At 41.5% G+C, this 17,252-nt stretch overlaps 2 protein-coding genes across 2 annotated transcripts in view; both read right to left on the bottom strand.

Moving 5' to 3' along the window:
• rab33a (RAB33A, member RAS oncogene family) lies at positions 1–7,050 on the bottom strand. The gene is made up of 4 exons (XM_085368189.1): positions 6,658–7,050; positions 2,674–2,814; positions 311–391; positions 1–225 (listed from the first exon to the last, which is right to left on the bottom strand). Exons 1-4 carry the CDS (start codon positions 7,048–7,050, stop codon positions 1–3), a joined length of 840 nt encoding a protein of 279 aa, XP_085224315.1.
• An 8,493-nt stretch (positions 7,051–15,543) lies between these two features.
• The window catches only part of LOC146638396 (matrix-remodeling-associated protein 5), a 28,742-nt gene continuing 27,033 nt past the window's right edge, over positions 15,544–17,252 (bottom strand). Inside the window, exon 17 of the mRNA XM_085361164.1 lies at positions 15,544–16,871. Coding sequence (XP_085217290.1) covers positions 16,318–16,871 — 554 coding nt within the window. The 3' untranslated portion in view covers positions 15,544–16,317. The remainder of the gene's footprint in view (positions 16,872–17,252) is intronic.

Genomic DNA, 17,252 nt, shown 5'->3' with positions numbered 1-17,252 from the left:
TCAACAAGGACAAGTACTCTTTGTCTCAGTCTCTTGTGTGAGTCGCACTCGCCCATCCTCTCTCTCCACGTCTCTGTAGAGCAGAGACTTCTGAGCCTTCAGACGGCAGGCCAAGGACATAAAGATCGAGTTGACGTTCTGACTTTCTCTCGGGTCCTTTGCCGACGTCTCGAATAGCAGCATGTTGTGGGCGTCGGCGAACTTCAGCGCCATGTTGGAGGGCACCTGGGAAAGCACAAGTGATCGGTTGTTAAGTGGATGATGAATAAACCCTGAAGTCACGCTGCGATCCTCGGCGGTGCACACAAACCTGTATTTGGTCCACAAGGTCGCACTTGTTCCCCACCAGGACTCGAGGTACTGATGCCGACACCCGATGACCATTGCACTCCTGGAAAGTGAAAAGCATATCGCTTTATAAACTTTGGCTGTGTGTCTGTAAAACCATGTAGAGTACAACATAGACATTTGGTCTCTTGGCTGTGAAAACAAAAGAAGGACTTTTTCACATTTAAAATACATCCATGTCATCGCACTGGTGCCAGGATGTGCGAGAAGTCCCCGTTCCCACCATTCAGTGTAAATAAATGACACTATAGAATAATATATAAATAATCACGTGTAATTAAAAAACCTTATATATTAAATTATATTGAATAAGATATTACATTATATATAATTTACAAATTATTTTACTGCTGCTAAAAATTACCCACAGTATATCTACTGATAATACTTAGAATATCAGGACTTCACAGTGAGCTGTACTGAAGGGATAACAACAAGCTGGAAAGCATCTGTTATGCAAAACCACTGATATAAATATCGTGTATAAAAAAAAAAACCACAATTTTTTTTCTAGCAAATGCTGACAGAACTACACTAAATTAAAAAGGGAGTGTTGGCTATAAATTATTTCCATTTTAGACATTCCAACAAATTGCTGTGGCAGGAAAACAGGTTACTGCACATTAACCATGACTCACTTTCACTGAGAGGAGACCCTGGAAGCTGTGCCAGTGAGACACAGAGCTAAACAGAGCTTGTATTAACACTTAGAAATGTCTTTGTCTTTACAACATCCCACAAAATTACTCTACTTGTGTGAATTTTACACTTGCAGTGCCGCCATGCCACTGCCACATTAGTCTTTAAAGGGCTGCAAATGCTAGTCAAAATGAGCTTAAACAGGAGCTTAGGTTCATTTTACTGTCCTTGTTCGGGGGTAGTAGGGGCCACATTGTCAGTAGTGCAAATAATGAACATTATTATAGCAGTGTCAGTTTGCTGTTACACATTGAAATGATTTTGGCCAGTGTGTATAACAACAGCAGTTGTAACATTGTCACACATGTAAACATAGATCTGTATTGTCACTGTTACTACTGTTTCAGATCTCCCCAGACTATAAGGCAAAAAGAAAGTGCAGCTTTATGGTTTCACACAGCAAAATCTCCAGTGTTAAATTAACACTGGAGAGTGTCTATATGAGTCCACACCTCTGAGTATTAAATACAACACTGTTGAGTGTTAAATTAACACTTTTGACAGTGTTATATGTTTAAAAGTAACTTAGTCAGGTTTGAAGATTAACAATGGCTAACACTGAGCAGTGCTGATTTTCTAACACTGGAATATTTCTAACATTTTGAGTTATTTTCCAGTGTTAGAAAATCAGCACTGCTCAGTGTTAGCCATTGTTAATCTTCAAAACTGACTAGGTTACTTTTAAACATATAACACTGTCAAAAGTGTTAATTTAACACTCAACAGTGTTGTATTTAACACTCAGAGGTGTGGACCCATATATACCCTCTCCAGTGTTAATTTAACACTGGAGATTTTGCTGTGTAGATTTTTACATTAAAATTACTAATAATAAAGAGAAAAGATACAAACATATATAAGCTGTAAGGTGCAATTTAAGGTGCAGTGTAATCAGTGGTAGTGCACATTGAGTAAGCACTGTTTATAATGGGTAATTAAGGGAAACCTGAAAAAAGAAGAGAAGGGAGAAACACCCTTCCACCATGTTGAGTGTTGACATTGTATATAGTTTGTCCACTAGAGGGCGCTCTGCAACTTATTGTCAAGAGGGAAAAATATTGGCCGACATATGGAATACTGGCTTTTGAAATCATCAAATATTGGTCTTAAAAATGCGATATTGGTTGGATGACCATCTCTAGTGACGTTATCACTGATTCTTGTGTTTACTTTCAGATGACTGTAGTTGCATTTCAGTTTTACAACTTATGTCTTGGTTCAAGTCTTGATTGTTATTAATAGTTGAGACTTAGACTCAGAGAAAGAGAACTGCTGTGTAGAAAATCTGACTGCACATGATTTGACTTTTCCATTTGTTTTTTTCCTTCTTCCCTTTTCAGATTTGGTGAATGGCTGGTAAAAGTACGCATTTTTGGATTCATCTGCCTCCTGTGTCGTCAAACTCCAGAGTCCAAACAGCACCAGACTCTGACAGCACCAAACCACATCTGGTGATGGAAACAGCACAGTGTCAAACGGTGACTAATAAACAGTCTTGGGGGTAGGAGGGAACACTGAACAATGCTCAGAGTCCTTATGGTACCAAAGGGGGATCATTACATAGCGGCTGTAAGTCAGCCTCCTCTGTTGTTCACTGACAAGTGATTTTTACAATGTAATGCCAACCTCTATCCAAGTCTGTAGGTTGCGGAAGGAAGCCATCTTGGTAACATCATATACAAAGACCACAGCATGAACATTGCGGTAGTAGTGCTCCACCATGGATTTACGAAAGCGCTCCTGGCCTGCTGTGTCCCATACCTGCACCTGTAGAGACAGACGACTTAGGTTTATATACAAATTACAGAGACAACCGATCATTACACATAGAGACAGCACTGACAGAAGTGGAAAATATAAATGGTATTCTCTTAGAATATCCAGCAGATCATGAAATATAAGACAATTTTAATATCAGAAGTAACAGCAACAGCTTTTTTGTTGCATACAATTACTTGAGATAAAATTGTACAAATGAAATAACAATGAATATGAATTAGGCTGCAATGAGTTGTCTAAGCTTGCAACTTTGCAAATCAGAACATTGCCACGTGAGCAGGAAACAGTGCAAATATATTCCTAGCTACAGGGTCTCAGGAGAGCATGGTTCTACAGTACAGTGCGTTTTTCTGCTTGATCATTAACAGCAGGTTCAGCCAATATCTACAGTATGTATCCTAAAATAATGTAATGTGGGTTAGAAGCAAGTGTCAATCTCTGGGCCTTGAAAAACAAAACTCGAAAAGCCCAGAATCTGCATTTCATCAAAACAAACACTTCCTGCTGGCTCCACAGGTGTGTCAAGACTAGATTTAAATGTCCAGCTTTACAGCAGACATAAGCATAATTACATAATTAAGTACAAAATATGGTTTTATTCTCTTTAGCGCAATTACTTTTCCATAATAAGTGTATATATGTTAAAATGCAAGACTTCACCCACTATTACCTAGACCTATAGACGTCTACAGAAAACAGCTTTCTGTAAACACTATCTTGAAGACTTTATGGGCTCAGTGACTTGTTTGAGTCATATTGAATAAAAAATGAAGTCTGTTTTGTAAATCCTGTTCATACTATCCTTCAAAGTGGAGTATTACCTGAGGTATGCAGGAATAAATGAGCACGCATTTTCGTAGTAAGACCCACCTTGGTTTTGTTTGAAAATGCTCAAGGCTTTAAAATGAGACTGCAAACAATGAGACAGCAAACAACAACATGAAGTCACAGTAGCTATGTCTAACTTTTGTACTACGTTTGTACTTAAAGACACTCCAATGAGTCAGCTCTTTATTTTTCCAGTTTGTTTATTTCTTTATTTCTTCTATTCATTTTAAACTTTTACCAAAATTAGCATCCTTTACCTTTCTAACCATGTGAGCTAGCTAGACTAGCTAGAATGCTATGTTAGTGCTAGCATTAGCTGAAAACTATTCTAGTTCCAGCTAGAACTAGAATATCATAAACAAAATGATTATGATAGATTTCAAAAATATAAAATATCTGCTGCCAATATACCAAATTTGAGGCTTCAAAAGAGAATTGATCAAATCATTAAGTGTTCTTTAACATATTATGTTTTCAAACAAAATTAGGGTATTCAAGCTAGTTAGCCAAGTTCATCAAATGTTTAGAATGTTGTTCACTACCCCCAGTCAACAGGGGAGCAAAAGAGAAGTATTTAGCCCCAGCACTGTACCATACCACTGCTTAATGAAGTAATTTTTAATAATTACTGATTTCAGATTTAGCCTTACTAAGGCCATTAGGATGAATCGGAGGTCAGAATTTATTTTCACTAATGCACAAAAACGGTTTTGTTTTTTTTCTGTCTGATCAGTAGCACTTTGTATATCAGCAGGGAGTTCTCCCAACACTTAGCACAGGCCTGCAGTGTAAAAAGGGCCAGAGAATTATCTGCTATTACCATTTGAAAGGACTAGCGCAGCTATTTATCATTAGAGGCAGAACACTGCATCAGAGCCAACCATAACATCAAAGCTCAGCGTTTCGAACGCGTGGCCCTCTTGATTTGATAAGTTGAGAAAATTGCATCCTATTTAAACTGATTACAAATGGACATTATGAAAGTGAATATAAGAGATACGGCATTATGTATGCACTCAGAGGGAACGTCAGTTTAAAAAGAAACGTTGAATATGTAAATAGCATTGTTTTCATCAATTTGAAATAAGCGTCAAAAGCTACGAAACATATTTTTTCAGGTTATCTCATGCCCTCGTGAGAATCAATGACATTATTTTGACACATCAGTCTGCTTTTCTTTTTATAGTCCTACGCAGGTTTATGCCGTTTGAAGTTGTAAATTTGTATTTTACTTATATTTACCAGCCAGAGGAATAGAAAGCATGGGAGCTGCACAGTTTAATCCCTCTGTACTTAATCCTCTGAATTTTAATGATATATTAGTCTCTTATATCAAAGGTACAAGTGAAATTTTGACTTGTATGACAACATTTTTTCCCCACTTCTACAGAATGGCCTAGTTTTTACTTCAGCAATGGAAGAGTTCACTTTTACATAAAAAGGCAGGATTTTACATTGACATCTTGGCTCTGGTGCTGAAGGCAAACTTGTGGGGGGCTCACTGAAGGGCAAATTCTCTTTACAGCATCTTCTTTAAGATAAATGTTGGCAGCTTCCTGTCTTTGAATTATCCAATCAGAAACTGCTGCCATCTTGACAAGGTCTCTGTTGAAATAGAGCTCGTCAATATCAGTGGGATTACCAGTTGAACAGAAAAATGAATGTAAAAACAAAACAATAGATGGGCCTGTTTTGATCACTCTTTAAGTATTTTAAAGACATATAGATCCATCTTTAGGGGGAGTCATAGCTGTCTCCTCTTACAGCTGCTTATGCAAATGGAGTTAATTACCAATGAGGATTAATCTTAATTTAATGTCCCATTTCCATGTACTCCACCAGCAGTAACCAGCTCAGAGAGCAGCAACAAGAAAGCAGATATTTTCACAGTCTCACAACAATGACTGTACAGTGTGGCAGGTGTGTCTGGGGAGCATTTGGATGATTCAGATACAATGACCTAATACTACGTAATGCGACTGTGCAACTGTGTTTGTGAGTCAGCACTGGGGGAACCTGGAGTATGCACACAGAATAATCCACTGAGAGAAAGCAGGGAGGGGAGCACACAAAGGTAAGCTTCACTGACATCACAGCGTCTGGTCTGAGTGACCAGCCAAGGTGTGAGTCAGGAATCACAGTTAAAGAAACGACGAACCAGATGAGTAAGCAAATTATTAACCTTTCATATTCATGCTAAAATCTTGAACCTGTTTTTACACTGTGGTCTGATGTTGGTTTTGTTACGTCTGCCAGTACGCATTGCTCCAGAAATGATCTTCAAAGTCATTACATTTTAATTTCACAATCAGGGCACATGACAGTGTGGCCTACATTTACGATGCTGCTGTCTTTACTTTGTGACTACAATAACAGCCCAGCTAAGGGGCTTGCCTCACACGTGCAAACACGGGAATGTGGTTATTTTTGTTGATTGAACAGCTTAATTGTTGCAATCACCTTGTAGACCTGCTTTATATTATACATGTAAATGAATGGCTTGCACGTGCTGAAGGTGGACAAGCGCATATTTATAGATTCTGCAGCACCACAGTCAGATTTTGATGTTTTGTTTTTCATTTAGAGTTTTAATATTCTCTTAAGAAATGTTGCATTCATAGTCAGATTTGTAAAAATATATTCATTTCTGTTTATGTTTCAAACTCGAAATCCACAAAAAGCCTACTGAGCCATACAATAGAATTCATTAGAGGCTACCTTTATCTTCCTGTGGCCTGTTACTGACTACAGAGCATGTGGCGGCAAAGAAAAAAGGGAGTTGTAGTTCTTTAGAATGTACTAAAAATATGTTTTTTTAAATGTTACATTTCTCCAGAGATATTCTAAAATGTTGCCCATCCTTTGAGAGTGTGAGGATAAAATGAAAGAAACGGCCCCCTTTGTGTCCACTGGCAGCTGATCAGCTCAGCCGAGAGGAGGAGGAAGGGTGTAGGAGTGAGGGAACACCACTGATCAGCATCCAGCTCCTCTGCTGCCTGTTACCTTGATAGTCTCCCCTTCGATCTCCACCACCTTCTCCCTGAAATCCACGCCGATGGTGGCCTCGGTCTTATCGGGGAAGCTGCCCCCCGTGAAGCGGAAGGTGAGGCAGGTCTTCCCCACGTTGGAGTCCCCGATGACGATGATCTTAAAGATCCGCGTCTGGATGCTCAGCTCCAGGGAGGAGGTGCTCAGATCCACGGAGGACGTGATGCTCGGGGCGGCATCGTTGCTGCTGCTGCTGGCTCGGCTCCGGCTGGCTCTGTGTAAATCCATGGATGATGTTAGGATCGTCACATTGTCATCCGCTCGGTGTTTTCTACCGATTGCTCTTCCACAACCACCTCCTCCGCCGCCCGGAGCTCGGGTCTCCTCCTCCGGGCTATCGTTGGTCATTATACCGGAGGAGGCGATGCGGAAATCGGGGTGCGTGTGTCGAGAAGAGGATTGATAGACGGGAGAAGGGAGGGGAAAGGAGAAAAGAAGGAGGAGACGAGGGAGGCAACAATACCAACGATGCTCCTTTCAGCAGCTGACTGTGGCCTTAAAGGGAGAAGAATACAATAAAAAAAAAAATCAATTGACTAATAATAATAATAATAATAATAATTTATGAATAATAAAAATAATTGACAATTCAATGAAATGCAGTTTAAAAAGTTGTAAATGAGCACTTGCCTCATGGTGCTTTATATTGCAATGTAAGACCCTACAGTAATACAGAGAAAACCCCAACAATCAGTTGACCCCCTGTGAACAAGCGCTTTGGTGACAGTGGGAGGGAAAACTCCTTTAAAAGGAAGAAACCTCAGAACCAGGCTTGGGGAGCGGGCAGCCCTGAGTGGTAATGACTAATGCACCATATTATAGAAACATAGGATATTTAAATTTAAATTTACTGAACTGCATCATTATAACCACAAAACATTGTAACATTGATGCCACAAAGGCCATTAAATATAATCAGCTGATAGCCTAAATTCAGCCAGCTCATGTTACCAGACCCAAAGAGCAATCTCACCTCCAGACTTCTAATTTTATCTCTTCTTTCTGAAATCTGTCGAGTACCTAAAAAATACCCAAACTGTTATAAAGACATGTGAAAAAAGACTCATGCCAAGCAGGGCACCTACACATCACTAGAAACACTATTTAGTCATAGTCAAACCTAATTATTGTGATATTATTTATTTATAACGTAATCATATTGTAATACTAGGATTGGAAGTTAATATAAATTACACCAGGGCCACAGGGCTTTGTCATGGTCAACAGTTCATCTCTTTACGTTCACCTTGTGTTTACAGTTCATGAGCAGAACTCTCTATTAGCTTGTTTTTCATCCACTGTCATTAGTCATAATTACTTCCTTCTAGATTCAAGATAGTATAAAGATTACAGTTTAAAATGTGATGCACTTAAAGTACTGAAGTAAACAGAAGGTTTTTCTATAATTCAAGCATTTCCTTTCAGGGTGTAACAGAGAAAGAAAGTGAAAGATTTTCTCACACTGTCTGTCGTCACATGAGCTGATCGGCTTGTCACACTGTCACATTCCATAAACCAAGAAGTTCATAATGCAAAGGATTGCAGTGTTCCCAGATTCCTCGCTCGATTTAAGTGAACAAAAAGAAAGAGCAATACAGAGAACAACCGTTTTAAGATAACATAAAGTTTTCTGTCTGCGAGTGAAACAGCTTAATGCTAATGAAGGCTGTCACAACATGAGATTGTCATGAGGCGATTCTCTAAGGCACTCCAATTCATGTTAACGCAGCCACAGATGGTGACAGTCAGTACACTCCATGAGGAGTTAGCCACAGAAGGTAACTGCTGACAGGACTGGCTGTTCACAGAGTGCTAAATTGAAGAATATGAACTGAAAGTTGGCAGGAAGGGAAAATCAGGGTTGGAAAAGATGCAAAAGAAACAAAGATGACCGCAGCACAGGATTGTCGAGTCAAGGTGTTTCAAGAACTTTGGAGAGCTTCACAGGGAGTGGACAGAGGCTGGTGTCAGTGCATCAAGAGCCACCGTGCACAGATTTCTTCAGCAAATTCCTAAAACAAAGCCCTCTTGAAACAGCGACATCAGTAACATCTTACAGGGAATAAGCTGAACTGTTGTTCAGTGGTCCAGGGTCCTCTTTTCACATGAAAAGTAACTTTGCATTTCATTTAGAAATTTAGAAGGTGTTTGAAACCTGTCGTCACGTGTCTGCAGTCTCTGATAATTTGAGGTGCCACACCAGCCGCTGTCATCCACTGTGTTTTATCGAGTCCAAAGTCCAAAGTTGTAGACCAACCAGTCATGCCACAGTACACAGCACAAGTTTTCCTCAGCTCCCAGTCTCCTGGATTATTATTATTATTATTTTAAAGTTTAGTTATTTTTGTTGCAGTTGAGATAAAAAAAAAAGTCTGATGCATAACAGCTGATGCTTTGAAACGAAGAAACAGAAGGAAGAGACAGAGTCTGTTTCACTCACCGTCTGAAACGATGCTGTACAAGAAGCTGCAGCACGTTTGAGCTGCTGTGTTTCCATCTTGACTCAACGCAGCAGAAGTGACAGCTGAGAAACACGCAGCCTTGTTCACGTGTATGCACACTCACTGTTTGCTGATATCAGACTGAAATGCAGACAGAATCACCAAACACTTGTTTTTCTTGCACAGACAAACAGGCGTGCCACTCTCTGTTTGAACAAATCCGTTAAGACACAGACGCAGTCTCTTCCTCACAGACGTGCACATTTTCTCTCTCTCAAAGAGACAAACATAATCCTTTTCTTACACGCACACGCACACACGCAAAAAAAAAAAAAAGTCACTCCCAGTGTCAAACAATCCCAACGTTTCTGTCTGACAAAGCTCCCCTTCATCCTCAGAAAAAGGCCTGTTTGTCTGAAAGCGATGCTCAGTGGGACATTCACATTCTAGTGAGCCCAGTGAAATATAGCACACATTTGGATACACGTATACAAACAAAATAATACCCCAGTGTTACAAAAATAACATGTAGTTATCCATAGATGACTTTTTATGATTACTCAGTCTAAGTTGTTTTCCTCTCTCACTAAAACTTCAGGAGGAAAAAAAAGAAGGAAAATAACAGTTAATACATGTGAAATTCTGTCCTCTGCAGCTTTGAAATTTCAGCCTCAGTTTCCACATCTATGGCATCAAATTAAGTTCAAACTTGAAGCTTTGTTACACATACCATTATTGTCCTATATGTGTCTTTAGGTGGCACAACCAGCCTTTAGCCGGACTCCAGTCCTCCATGTCCTCAAGTTTTGTCGTGTCACTCATGAGCAGCGCAGTTAGTGAGGGTGAGTGTGAATGCAGTGCTTACTCTGAGCTGTGACAGTTACATGTGATTTTATAATTCTCTGTCAGATCAATGACACCATAACACTAATCCCATTTTAACCCTACGCTGCATCCTTTGACTTAACCTGATGCACCTCGAGAAATGTAACTACACGTCTGGTCGACGGTTACCACGATGACTTGAATGTTGTGGAAGGTTGCAGTGTAGAAATTAAAGGAGTTTCTGGTTACAATGTCAGTTAGGACATAGATTTCTTTCCACAGAAGTCTAAATCAAGCTTTATTTTCAGAAGCGGAGGCCACTGGTTTGTTCGTCCACAGGTAAAGAGATCATTGGAGAGTGTGGGATTATAATATTATTCTATGCCATGTTAGACCCCTAATTAAAGATTGTAAATTATTATGTAGTTTTAGTTTGCATTATTCTCCTGAATTAGAAGAAGGTGATAACTATTACATTTGTTAAACTGATTTGCATTACATTAGACTGCTGATTTATTGTGAATGAATGATATTGTTTTATGATGCATCATACTGCTGAGTTATAAGAAATACTGTTCGTAGAAAGTCATCGCCTTATTTGTCTGACTAGAAGAGAGCAGAACATACCGGAGAGGTTTTCTGCCCCATCTCAGCAGGAGCAGATAAACAGGGAGCCAAGGTCGTAGCCTAAGATAAGATAAGATAAGATAACTCTTTATTGTCATTGCACAGTCATACATAGTACAGTAGTACAATGAAATTGGAAAAACTGTCCTACGTCGGCACTACATATAACACAACACGACACGATATGACACATCACAACGTAACAAACAACACAACACAGTATATTAACTTAGTATAAAAAAGAAGAATAAGTGTATGTGTATTGCACACTGTTATTATTGCACATTAATTATTATTGCACCTTGTTATAAATATAAATATTATTGTTATCGTTTTAAACATTGTTACCTCCCCCTAAAAAGTCCAGGGAGGTATCCAGTCAGGTCAGCTATTTACATTGATCAGGGCTATTGCCCTGTTGTAAAAGCTGTCCTTGAGTCTATTTGTTCGGGACCTCAGCAGCCTGAACCTCCTGCCAGACGGCAGCAGCTTAAACACCCGGTGTCCTGGGTGTGTGCAGTCCCGTAGGATGCTGCGTGCCCTCTTGAGACAGCGAGTGCTGTACAGGTCCTTCAGGGAGGGAAGAGGATGTCCAATGATTTTTTGGGCCATGTTGATGACCCTCTGGAGTGCCTTTCTGTGTGCTGTGGTGCAGCTGGAGAACCACACACCGATGCAATATGTCAGCACACTTTCAATGGAGCAGCGGTAGAAGACGGTCAGCAGCTCCTTCTTCAGGTCCATTTTTCTGAGGATTCTCAGAAAGTGGAGACGCTGTTGGGCCTTCTTTAAGACCGCAGAGGTGTTAGAGCTCCATTGGAGGTCTGTGTCTATGTGCACACCCAGAAACTTGAAACTGGAGACCCTTTCCACGCACTCCCCGTTGATGCTGACAGGCTGCAGCTCGGACTTCCTCCTTCTGAAGTCAACTACCAGTTCTTTTGTTTTGGTGGTATTGAGGTCCAGGTTGTTGTCTGCACACCAATCTGACAGCCTCTGAACTTCAGCTCTGTATGCAGTCTCATCTCCCCCTGAGATGAGCCCCACCACAGTGGTATCATCTGCAAACTTGATGACTGTGTTGTCTGGGTGGGAACTAACACAGTCATGTGTGTACAGAGTGTACAGTAGGGGACTCAGTACACAGCCTTGTGGAGAGCCGGTGTTGAGGCTGAGGGCTGAGGAAAGATGAGGCCCCACTCTAACTCTCTGTACACGGTCTGAGAGGAAGTCTCTGATCCAGCGGCAGGTGGTGGAAGGAAGTCCAATTTCCAGCAGTTTATCTATTAGTCTGTCCGGGAGTATCGTATTGAAAGCAGAGCTAAAGTCAACAAAGAGCAGCCTGGCGTAACGGCCCTGCACTTCCAGGTGAGAGATGGTGGTGTGGAGCGTTGTAGCAATGGCATCTTCAGTTGATCTGTTAGCTCTGTATGCAAACTGGAGCGGGTCGAGTGTGGGTGGCAGGCAGGACATGATGTGACGTCGGACCAGTTTCTCAAAGCACTTCATTATAACAGGTGTTAGAGCAACTGGTCGGTAGTCGTTGAGGCTGCTAATGTTAGTACGCTTTGGCAGTGGGACAATTGTGGCTGACTTTAGGCACGGCGGGATGCAGGACTGGGACAGTGAAGTGTTGAAGATCTTAGTGAAGACCCCAGCCAGCTGGTCTGCACACTCTTTTAGGACCTTTGCGGTTACCCCATCTGGTCCGGTGGCCTTCCTGGGGTTCACTGCCCTCAGTGTGCGCCTCACCTCATATTCCTGCACTATGAGGCTTGGGCTGCTGCTGTCCGATGTTTTTGCTGCTGCTGCCTCTGGTCCCTTCACCTCAAAGCGTGCGAAGAAGTGGTTCAGCTCCTCTGCAAGCTCCGCGTTACCCTCAGTCAACGTGGTATTGCCAGGTTTGTAGTTGGTTAAGTGCTGAACTCCCTGCCATACCTGTCGTGAGTTGTTGGTGGTGAAGTGGTCTTCGATCCTTCTCTTGTACGCTGCCTTGGCCTCTCTGATGCCTCTTTTCAACTGAGATCTGGCTGCACTGTACTGCATACCATCACCGGATCTAAAAGCGGCGTCACGTTGCTTCAGCAGGACCTGGACCTCTTTAGTCATCCAGGGTTTCTGGTTGGAATACACCCGGAGACGTTTGTCCACAGTGACACTGTTGACACAGAAGTTAATATATGAGAGCACTGATGTTGTGTGCTCTTCAAGGTCCTGATGTTCGAACACGCTCCAGTCCGTGTTTTCAAAACAGTCCTGCAGCTGATGTGATGCACCTTCTGGCCAGGTTTTCACAGTTTTTGTGACTGGGGGGGCTCTTCTCCTAATGGGAGTGTATGCAGGGATCAACAGCATGGACATGTGGTCTGACAAACCTAGATGTGGTAGAGGGGTTGCTCTGTAGCCTTTTTGGATGTTGCTGTAGGCTTTATCCAATGTGTTTTTCCCCCTCGTTGCACATTTAATATGCTGTTCAAATCTGGGGAATACTGACCTTAAATCAGCATGGTTGAAGTCCCCAGCTATAATGTGCACTGCGTTTGGATGGGAGTTCTGCTGGTTGCTTATTGTCTTGTGCAGCTCCTCCATGGCAGAGTTAGCATTAGCATCGGGTGGTACATACACGGCCGTTACCATGACAACAGTAAACTCGCGAGGTATGTAGACGGGTCTGCACTTCACAGTCAAGTATTCCAAATCCGGGGAACAGTGGCTGTCTACAGTCTTTGTGTTTTTGCACCAGCTGTCATTGGTGTAGATGCATAAACCCCCTCCTTTGATCTTACCGGAGTGGCCGTTCCTGTCGTGACGGTGAACCGTGCGGCCTGCTAGCTCAATAGCCGAGTCCGGAATTGATGGCTGCAGCCAAGTCTCTGTGAGTAATATTATGCTGCTGTCCCGTACACACTTATTGACTGCAATTTGTAATCTCAGTTCGTCGATTTTGTTGGTTATGGACCTGACGTTGGAGAGGAAAATACTCGGAAGCGGTGGCTTAAATGGCTGTTTCTTTAGCCGAGCTAGTGGACCCGCCCTGCAGCCACGCTTTTGCCTCCTTTGTTTAGGCGCCGTGTGAGAGAAAGAATGTGAATGTTTAGGCTTTTATGATTAGGTGGGGGCCACTAGAGGCTATAAGAGTTTGATCAATGCTCCACCATTTTGAGATCTCATGCTGTCTGCGTACGGTGTCCATCTCCCACGCGTTTACATTAAAATCATCGTTTGACTCAACCCGGCCGGACCAGTGTTGTTATTTTGGTTTTCCTCTTGTATCCATCCCCAATATTTGAATCCATAACAAGAGTGACCCAGCAGGTCAGTAAGTGAGGGGAGTGTTCCAGAACGGGCCTTCAGACAAACTGGTGAAGACACTGGTAAACAGGAGACACAGACGTTAACAGAGAGAGTGATAACTTTCATAGGACTAACATAAAGGAACCTGAGGAGGCAGACAACCTGGAGGAGACTGGGTGCTTGAGCTTGCCTTTAAGTAAAAGCTGATGAGGTGGAGGTTGTTATCATGGCATCCTCTCCTGGTCTGAATACACTATTATGCCAAATACATTTGCTTTGCCACAAGGAGCTCTATAAACTCTGTGTAGGCTCCTCTTCTGTGACAGTTTATTCTAATTTCTTTTACTGTAAATTTTATTCGTGTGCTGTTCAACAATGCCAGAGCTGACAGACAAAAGAAAAGAGAAGACATTATAAAAAAGAGGGGAAAAGGGAGAAAAAATAAGAATAAAAGTTAAAGCAAACATTCATCATGACCGGTCATCAAGCGCTGCATCTTTAACAAGGTGAAAGTGAGTGTGTGTTTGTCATGAAACATACTTGGTGAGAAGCCACACCAGCCCCATTGTCAAGAGTAAGAGGTCATATGGATGCATGTGTTGCACCCTGCTTTTAAGATTAGGCTTTCCTTTTTGATAAAGCACACAGAGCTGGATCAGGTGGTCCTGAATCCTCCCTTAGTTACACTGCAGCAGGTGCAGGCTGCTGTGTGCTTGCTGTGATGCACTGATTGTTTCTTCTTCAGTCACCTTTTTTCACTCATTATATGTTTATACACCTCCCTGCATTTAATCAATGGTTATTATTAGTCTCTGGCTCTTTTTGTGCTGGTTTCCTCCTCTCACCCCCAAACTGGTCATGGCAGATGACCGTCCCTCCCTGAGCCTGGTTCTGCTGGAGTTTCCTTTCTTCCCACCATCGCCCACACTTGCTGATTGTTCTGATTGTTCCGATTGTTGGGGTTTTCTCTGTGTTCTTTGTATTATTGTTGTATCTTTACTTTATAATATAAAGCACCTTTCAGCAGCTGTTGTTGTGATTTGGTGCTTCATAAATAAAATTGAATTGAATTGAATTTAAATTGAATGTGCTGTATGAAGTGCAAGGGATGAACATGACTGATGGTCAGAATGAGGCGGGGAAGGTCTGGGCTCAAACCCAAGGATGACATAAACATCTACTCTGCTCATCCTGGACTCAGAGAGTTTCACAGACTCCAAAAATAACAACCAACCAGTGCTGGACTATGGCATGTGTGGAGGTTGCCCACTAACTGCAAGTAGTAATGGTGGTCAGATGGTCATAAAGAGGATCAGCGTGCAACACCTGCAACCTCTGTGTGACCACTTTTGACTGCAAGGTAATTGCACAGGTTTTCTGGTGGGATGAAACCTGTCTCCAAACAACTAAGTCCCACTTGAACTGACTATAATCAATCTCACACAGATTGGCGACTCCCACAACGCATGTCTTTGATAGAGGAGTAAATTGCTTGCAAACTGGCAATATTGTTATATAGAAGAAGGGCTCTGTCATTCTGCATTTAAATCACCATCTGCAGCAAGTTCAACGCACAATGCAAACCCACAAAAAACAAACAGAGAAGAAAAGAACAATAAAAACAACAAAAAACAATAAAAACCTGGATATTTTATTACTAACTTATAAATTATGTACTTACATATTTTGTTAATAGTTCACAACCAGCTATGAACTACTCCTTCCCACCATTATGAACATGAATAAATGATATTGATACATACACTAAATTATTTGCTCAAACACACTGTAGTAATAAGAGGTAATTGAATCCTCATAGAAAAGAGACATTGAAAGCTTATCATGTATGGTACTTAGCAAACAAGCAGTTTAAGATCGCTCCACAGCTACGACTTACAGATGTCTGCAGTAAGCTCTACTCTTCTGTACCATGAACTGTTGAATCTTTATAAAAACACTTTAATCTGCCAAAAACAAAAAACTGCAATACTGTATGCAGATGGTGGGTACAGAAAGTAAAGCATGAAGGTGTGTCAGCTGACAGAACTTGCTGTTAAGTGGCAACAATTTTTTTAGGGAAGTAAAATTTAATAAACTATAATGTTATAAGGGTAACGTGAGATCACATCTATGGGAGTAATGCCGAGAAGATGTGCTTGCAACAGGACAAAAGACCTGTAGGGTCAGTAGGTATACTGAACAAAACGTCTGCAAAAAACAAACAAACAATCAGAAAACGTGATTTACGCTTCACAAATAATAAATGTTCATTTTCAAACTGCAGTGCGTGAAATCTCAAGCGAAGCCATTAGTCAACCAGCTTTAAATCTGCCTCGTCACTGACGATATATTCAAATCCTAATGGAAAAAAATCCTATCCAGACCACTGCTGTGAGATATTCTGAGTACAAATGATTGTTAAAGTAATTCAAACAACTTGTAAGTACGTCGATTTGAAATCTGTTCCGAGGGCATTTTTTGCGTTGCATTTGTAAATACCAGAGTTCATGAGCACAGGGTTCTGTATGACCAGACTGCCCTCCTCTGTCATATGAATTCCTCCCTGTACTGTGTACCGGCTGTGGGGAGCCAGTGTGGTGCGCCCAGGTAATGTCCATGAAATGTCTGGCTTGGGAATACCAGTTGCGACACACTTTAACATGACGGGCGATCCCCTGTACGCTCTGGTGATGGAAGTCATTGTACTTGTGATTTGTGGAGGGAACACCATCACAGTGACTGGGTAGGATAGTGCTGACGACCCGAAAGAGTTGGAAGCTTTACAAATGTATGTTCCTTTGTCAAAGGTAGCCATCTGCCTGAGCTGGAGCGTACCATTGGGAAAGAAAGATATTCGGCCAATAGTTTGAGGTTTGTCCAAAACAACACCATTGGGCAGGATCCATGTGATTGATGCCTGCGGCCAGCCATCCACAGTGCAAGGCAAGTTCAGATTGAGGCCATAAGTGATCTTCATCCCACCTGGAAAAAGTCAAATTGTAACAGTAAGATAATCTCTTGCTAAAATGATAGACACAATAAATACAATGATACGGTAGAACTGAGATAACACAAACATGCGTTGACTCTTTGGCAGAACCTCTGAACACAAAAATTATACTTGGGTGCAGACCAAAACAACTAAAACCTTTAAGACCTGCGGTCCCCAACCTTTTTTGCGCCACGGACCGGTTTAATGTCAGACAATATTTTCATGGACCGGACTTTAAGATGCCGTGGATAAATAAAACAAAATAAATGATACGACCAAGACAAAAACTGTGGGATTTTGTAAATATAATAACTCTGCCCCTTAATACTCTCTGGTTGCTATGGTAACACGTAAATATTTCTTTCAAAATA

Source organism: Diplotaxodon limnothrissa, linkage group LG2, assembly GCF_057381915.1.
Source record: "Diplotaxodon limnothrissa isolate DT_005_m linkage group LG2, D_limnothrissa_male_GT1.1, whole genome shotgun sequence".
NCBI lineage: Eukaryota > Metazoa > Chordata > Actinopteri > Cichliformes > Cichlidae > Diplotaxodon > Diplotaxodon limnothrissa.
This window is presented reverse-complemented; position numbering and strand designations above follow the sequence as displayed.

Bases quoted from the DNA above. Each gene is read 5' to 3' on its own strand.
- rab33a (XM_085368189.1), bottom strand. From the start codon at position 7,050: ATGACCAACGATAGCCCGGAGGAGGAGACCCGAGCTCCGGGCGGCGGA. The intron at 2,815-6,657 runs GTAACAGGCAGC...CTGTCTCTACAG, and splicing joins TCGAAGGGGAGACTATCAAG to GTGCAGGTATGGGACACAGC. The intron at 392-2,673 runs GTTGGCATTACA...TTCACTTTCCAG, and splicing joins ACCTACAGACTTGGATAGAG to GAGTGCAATGGTCATCGGGT.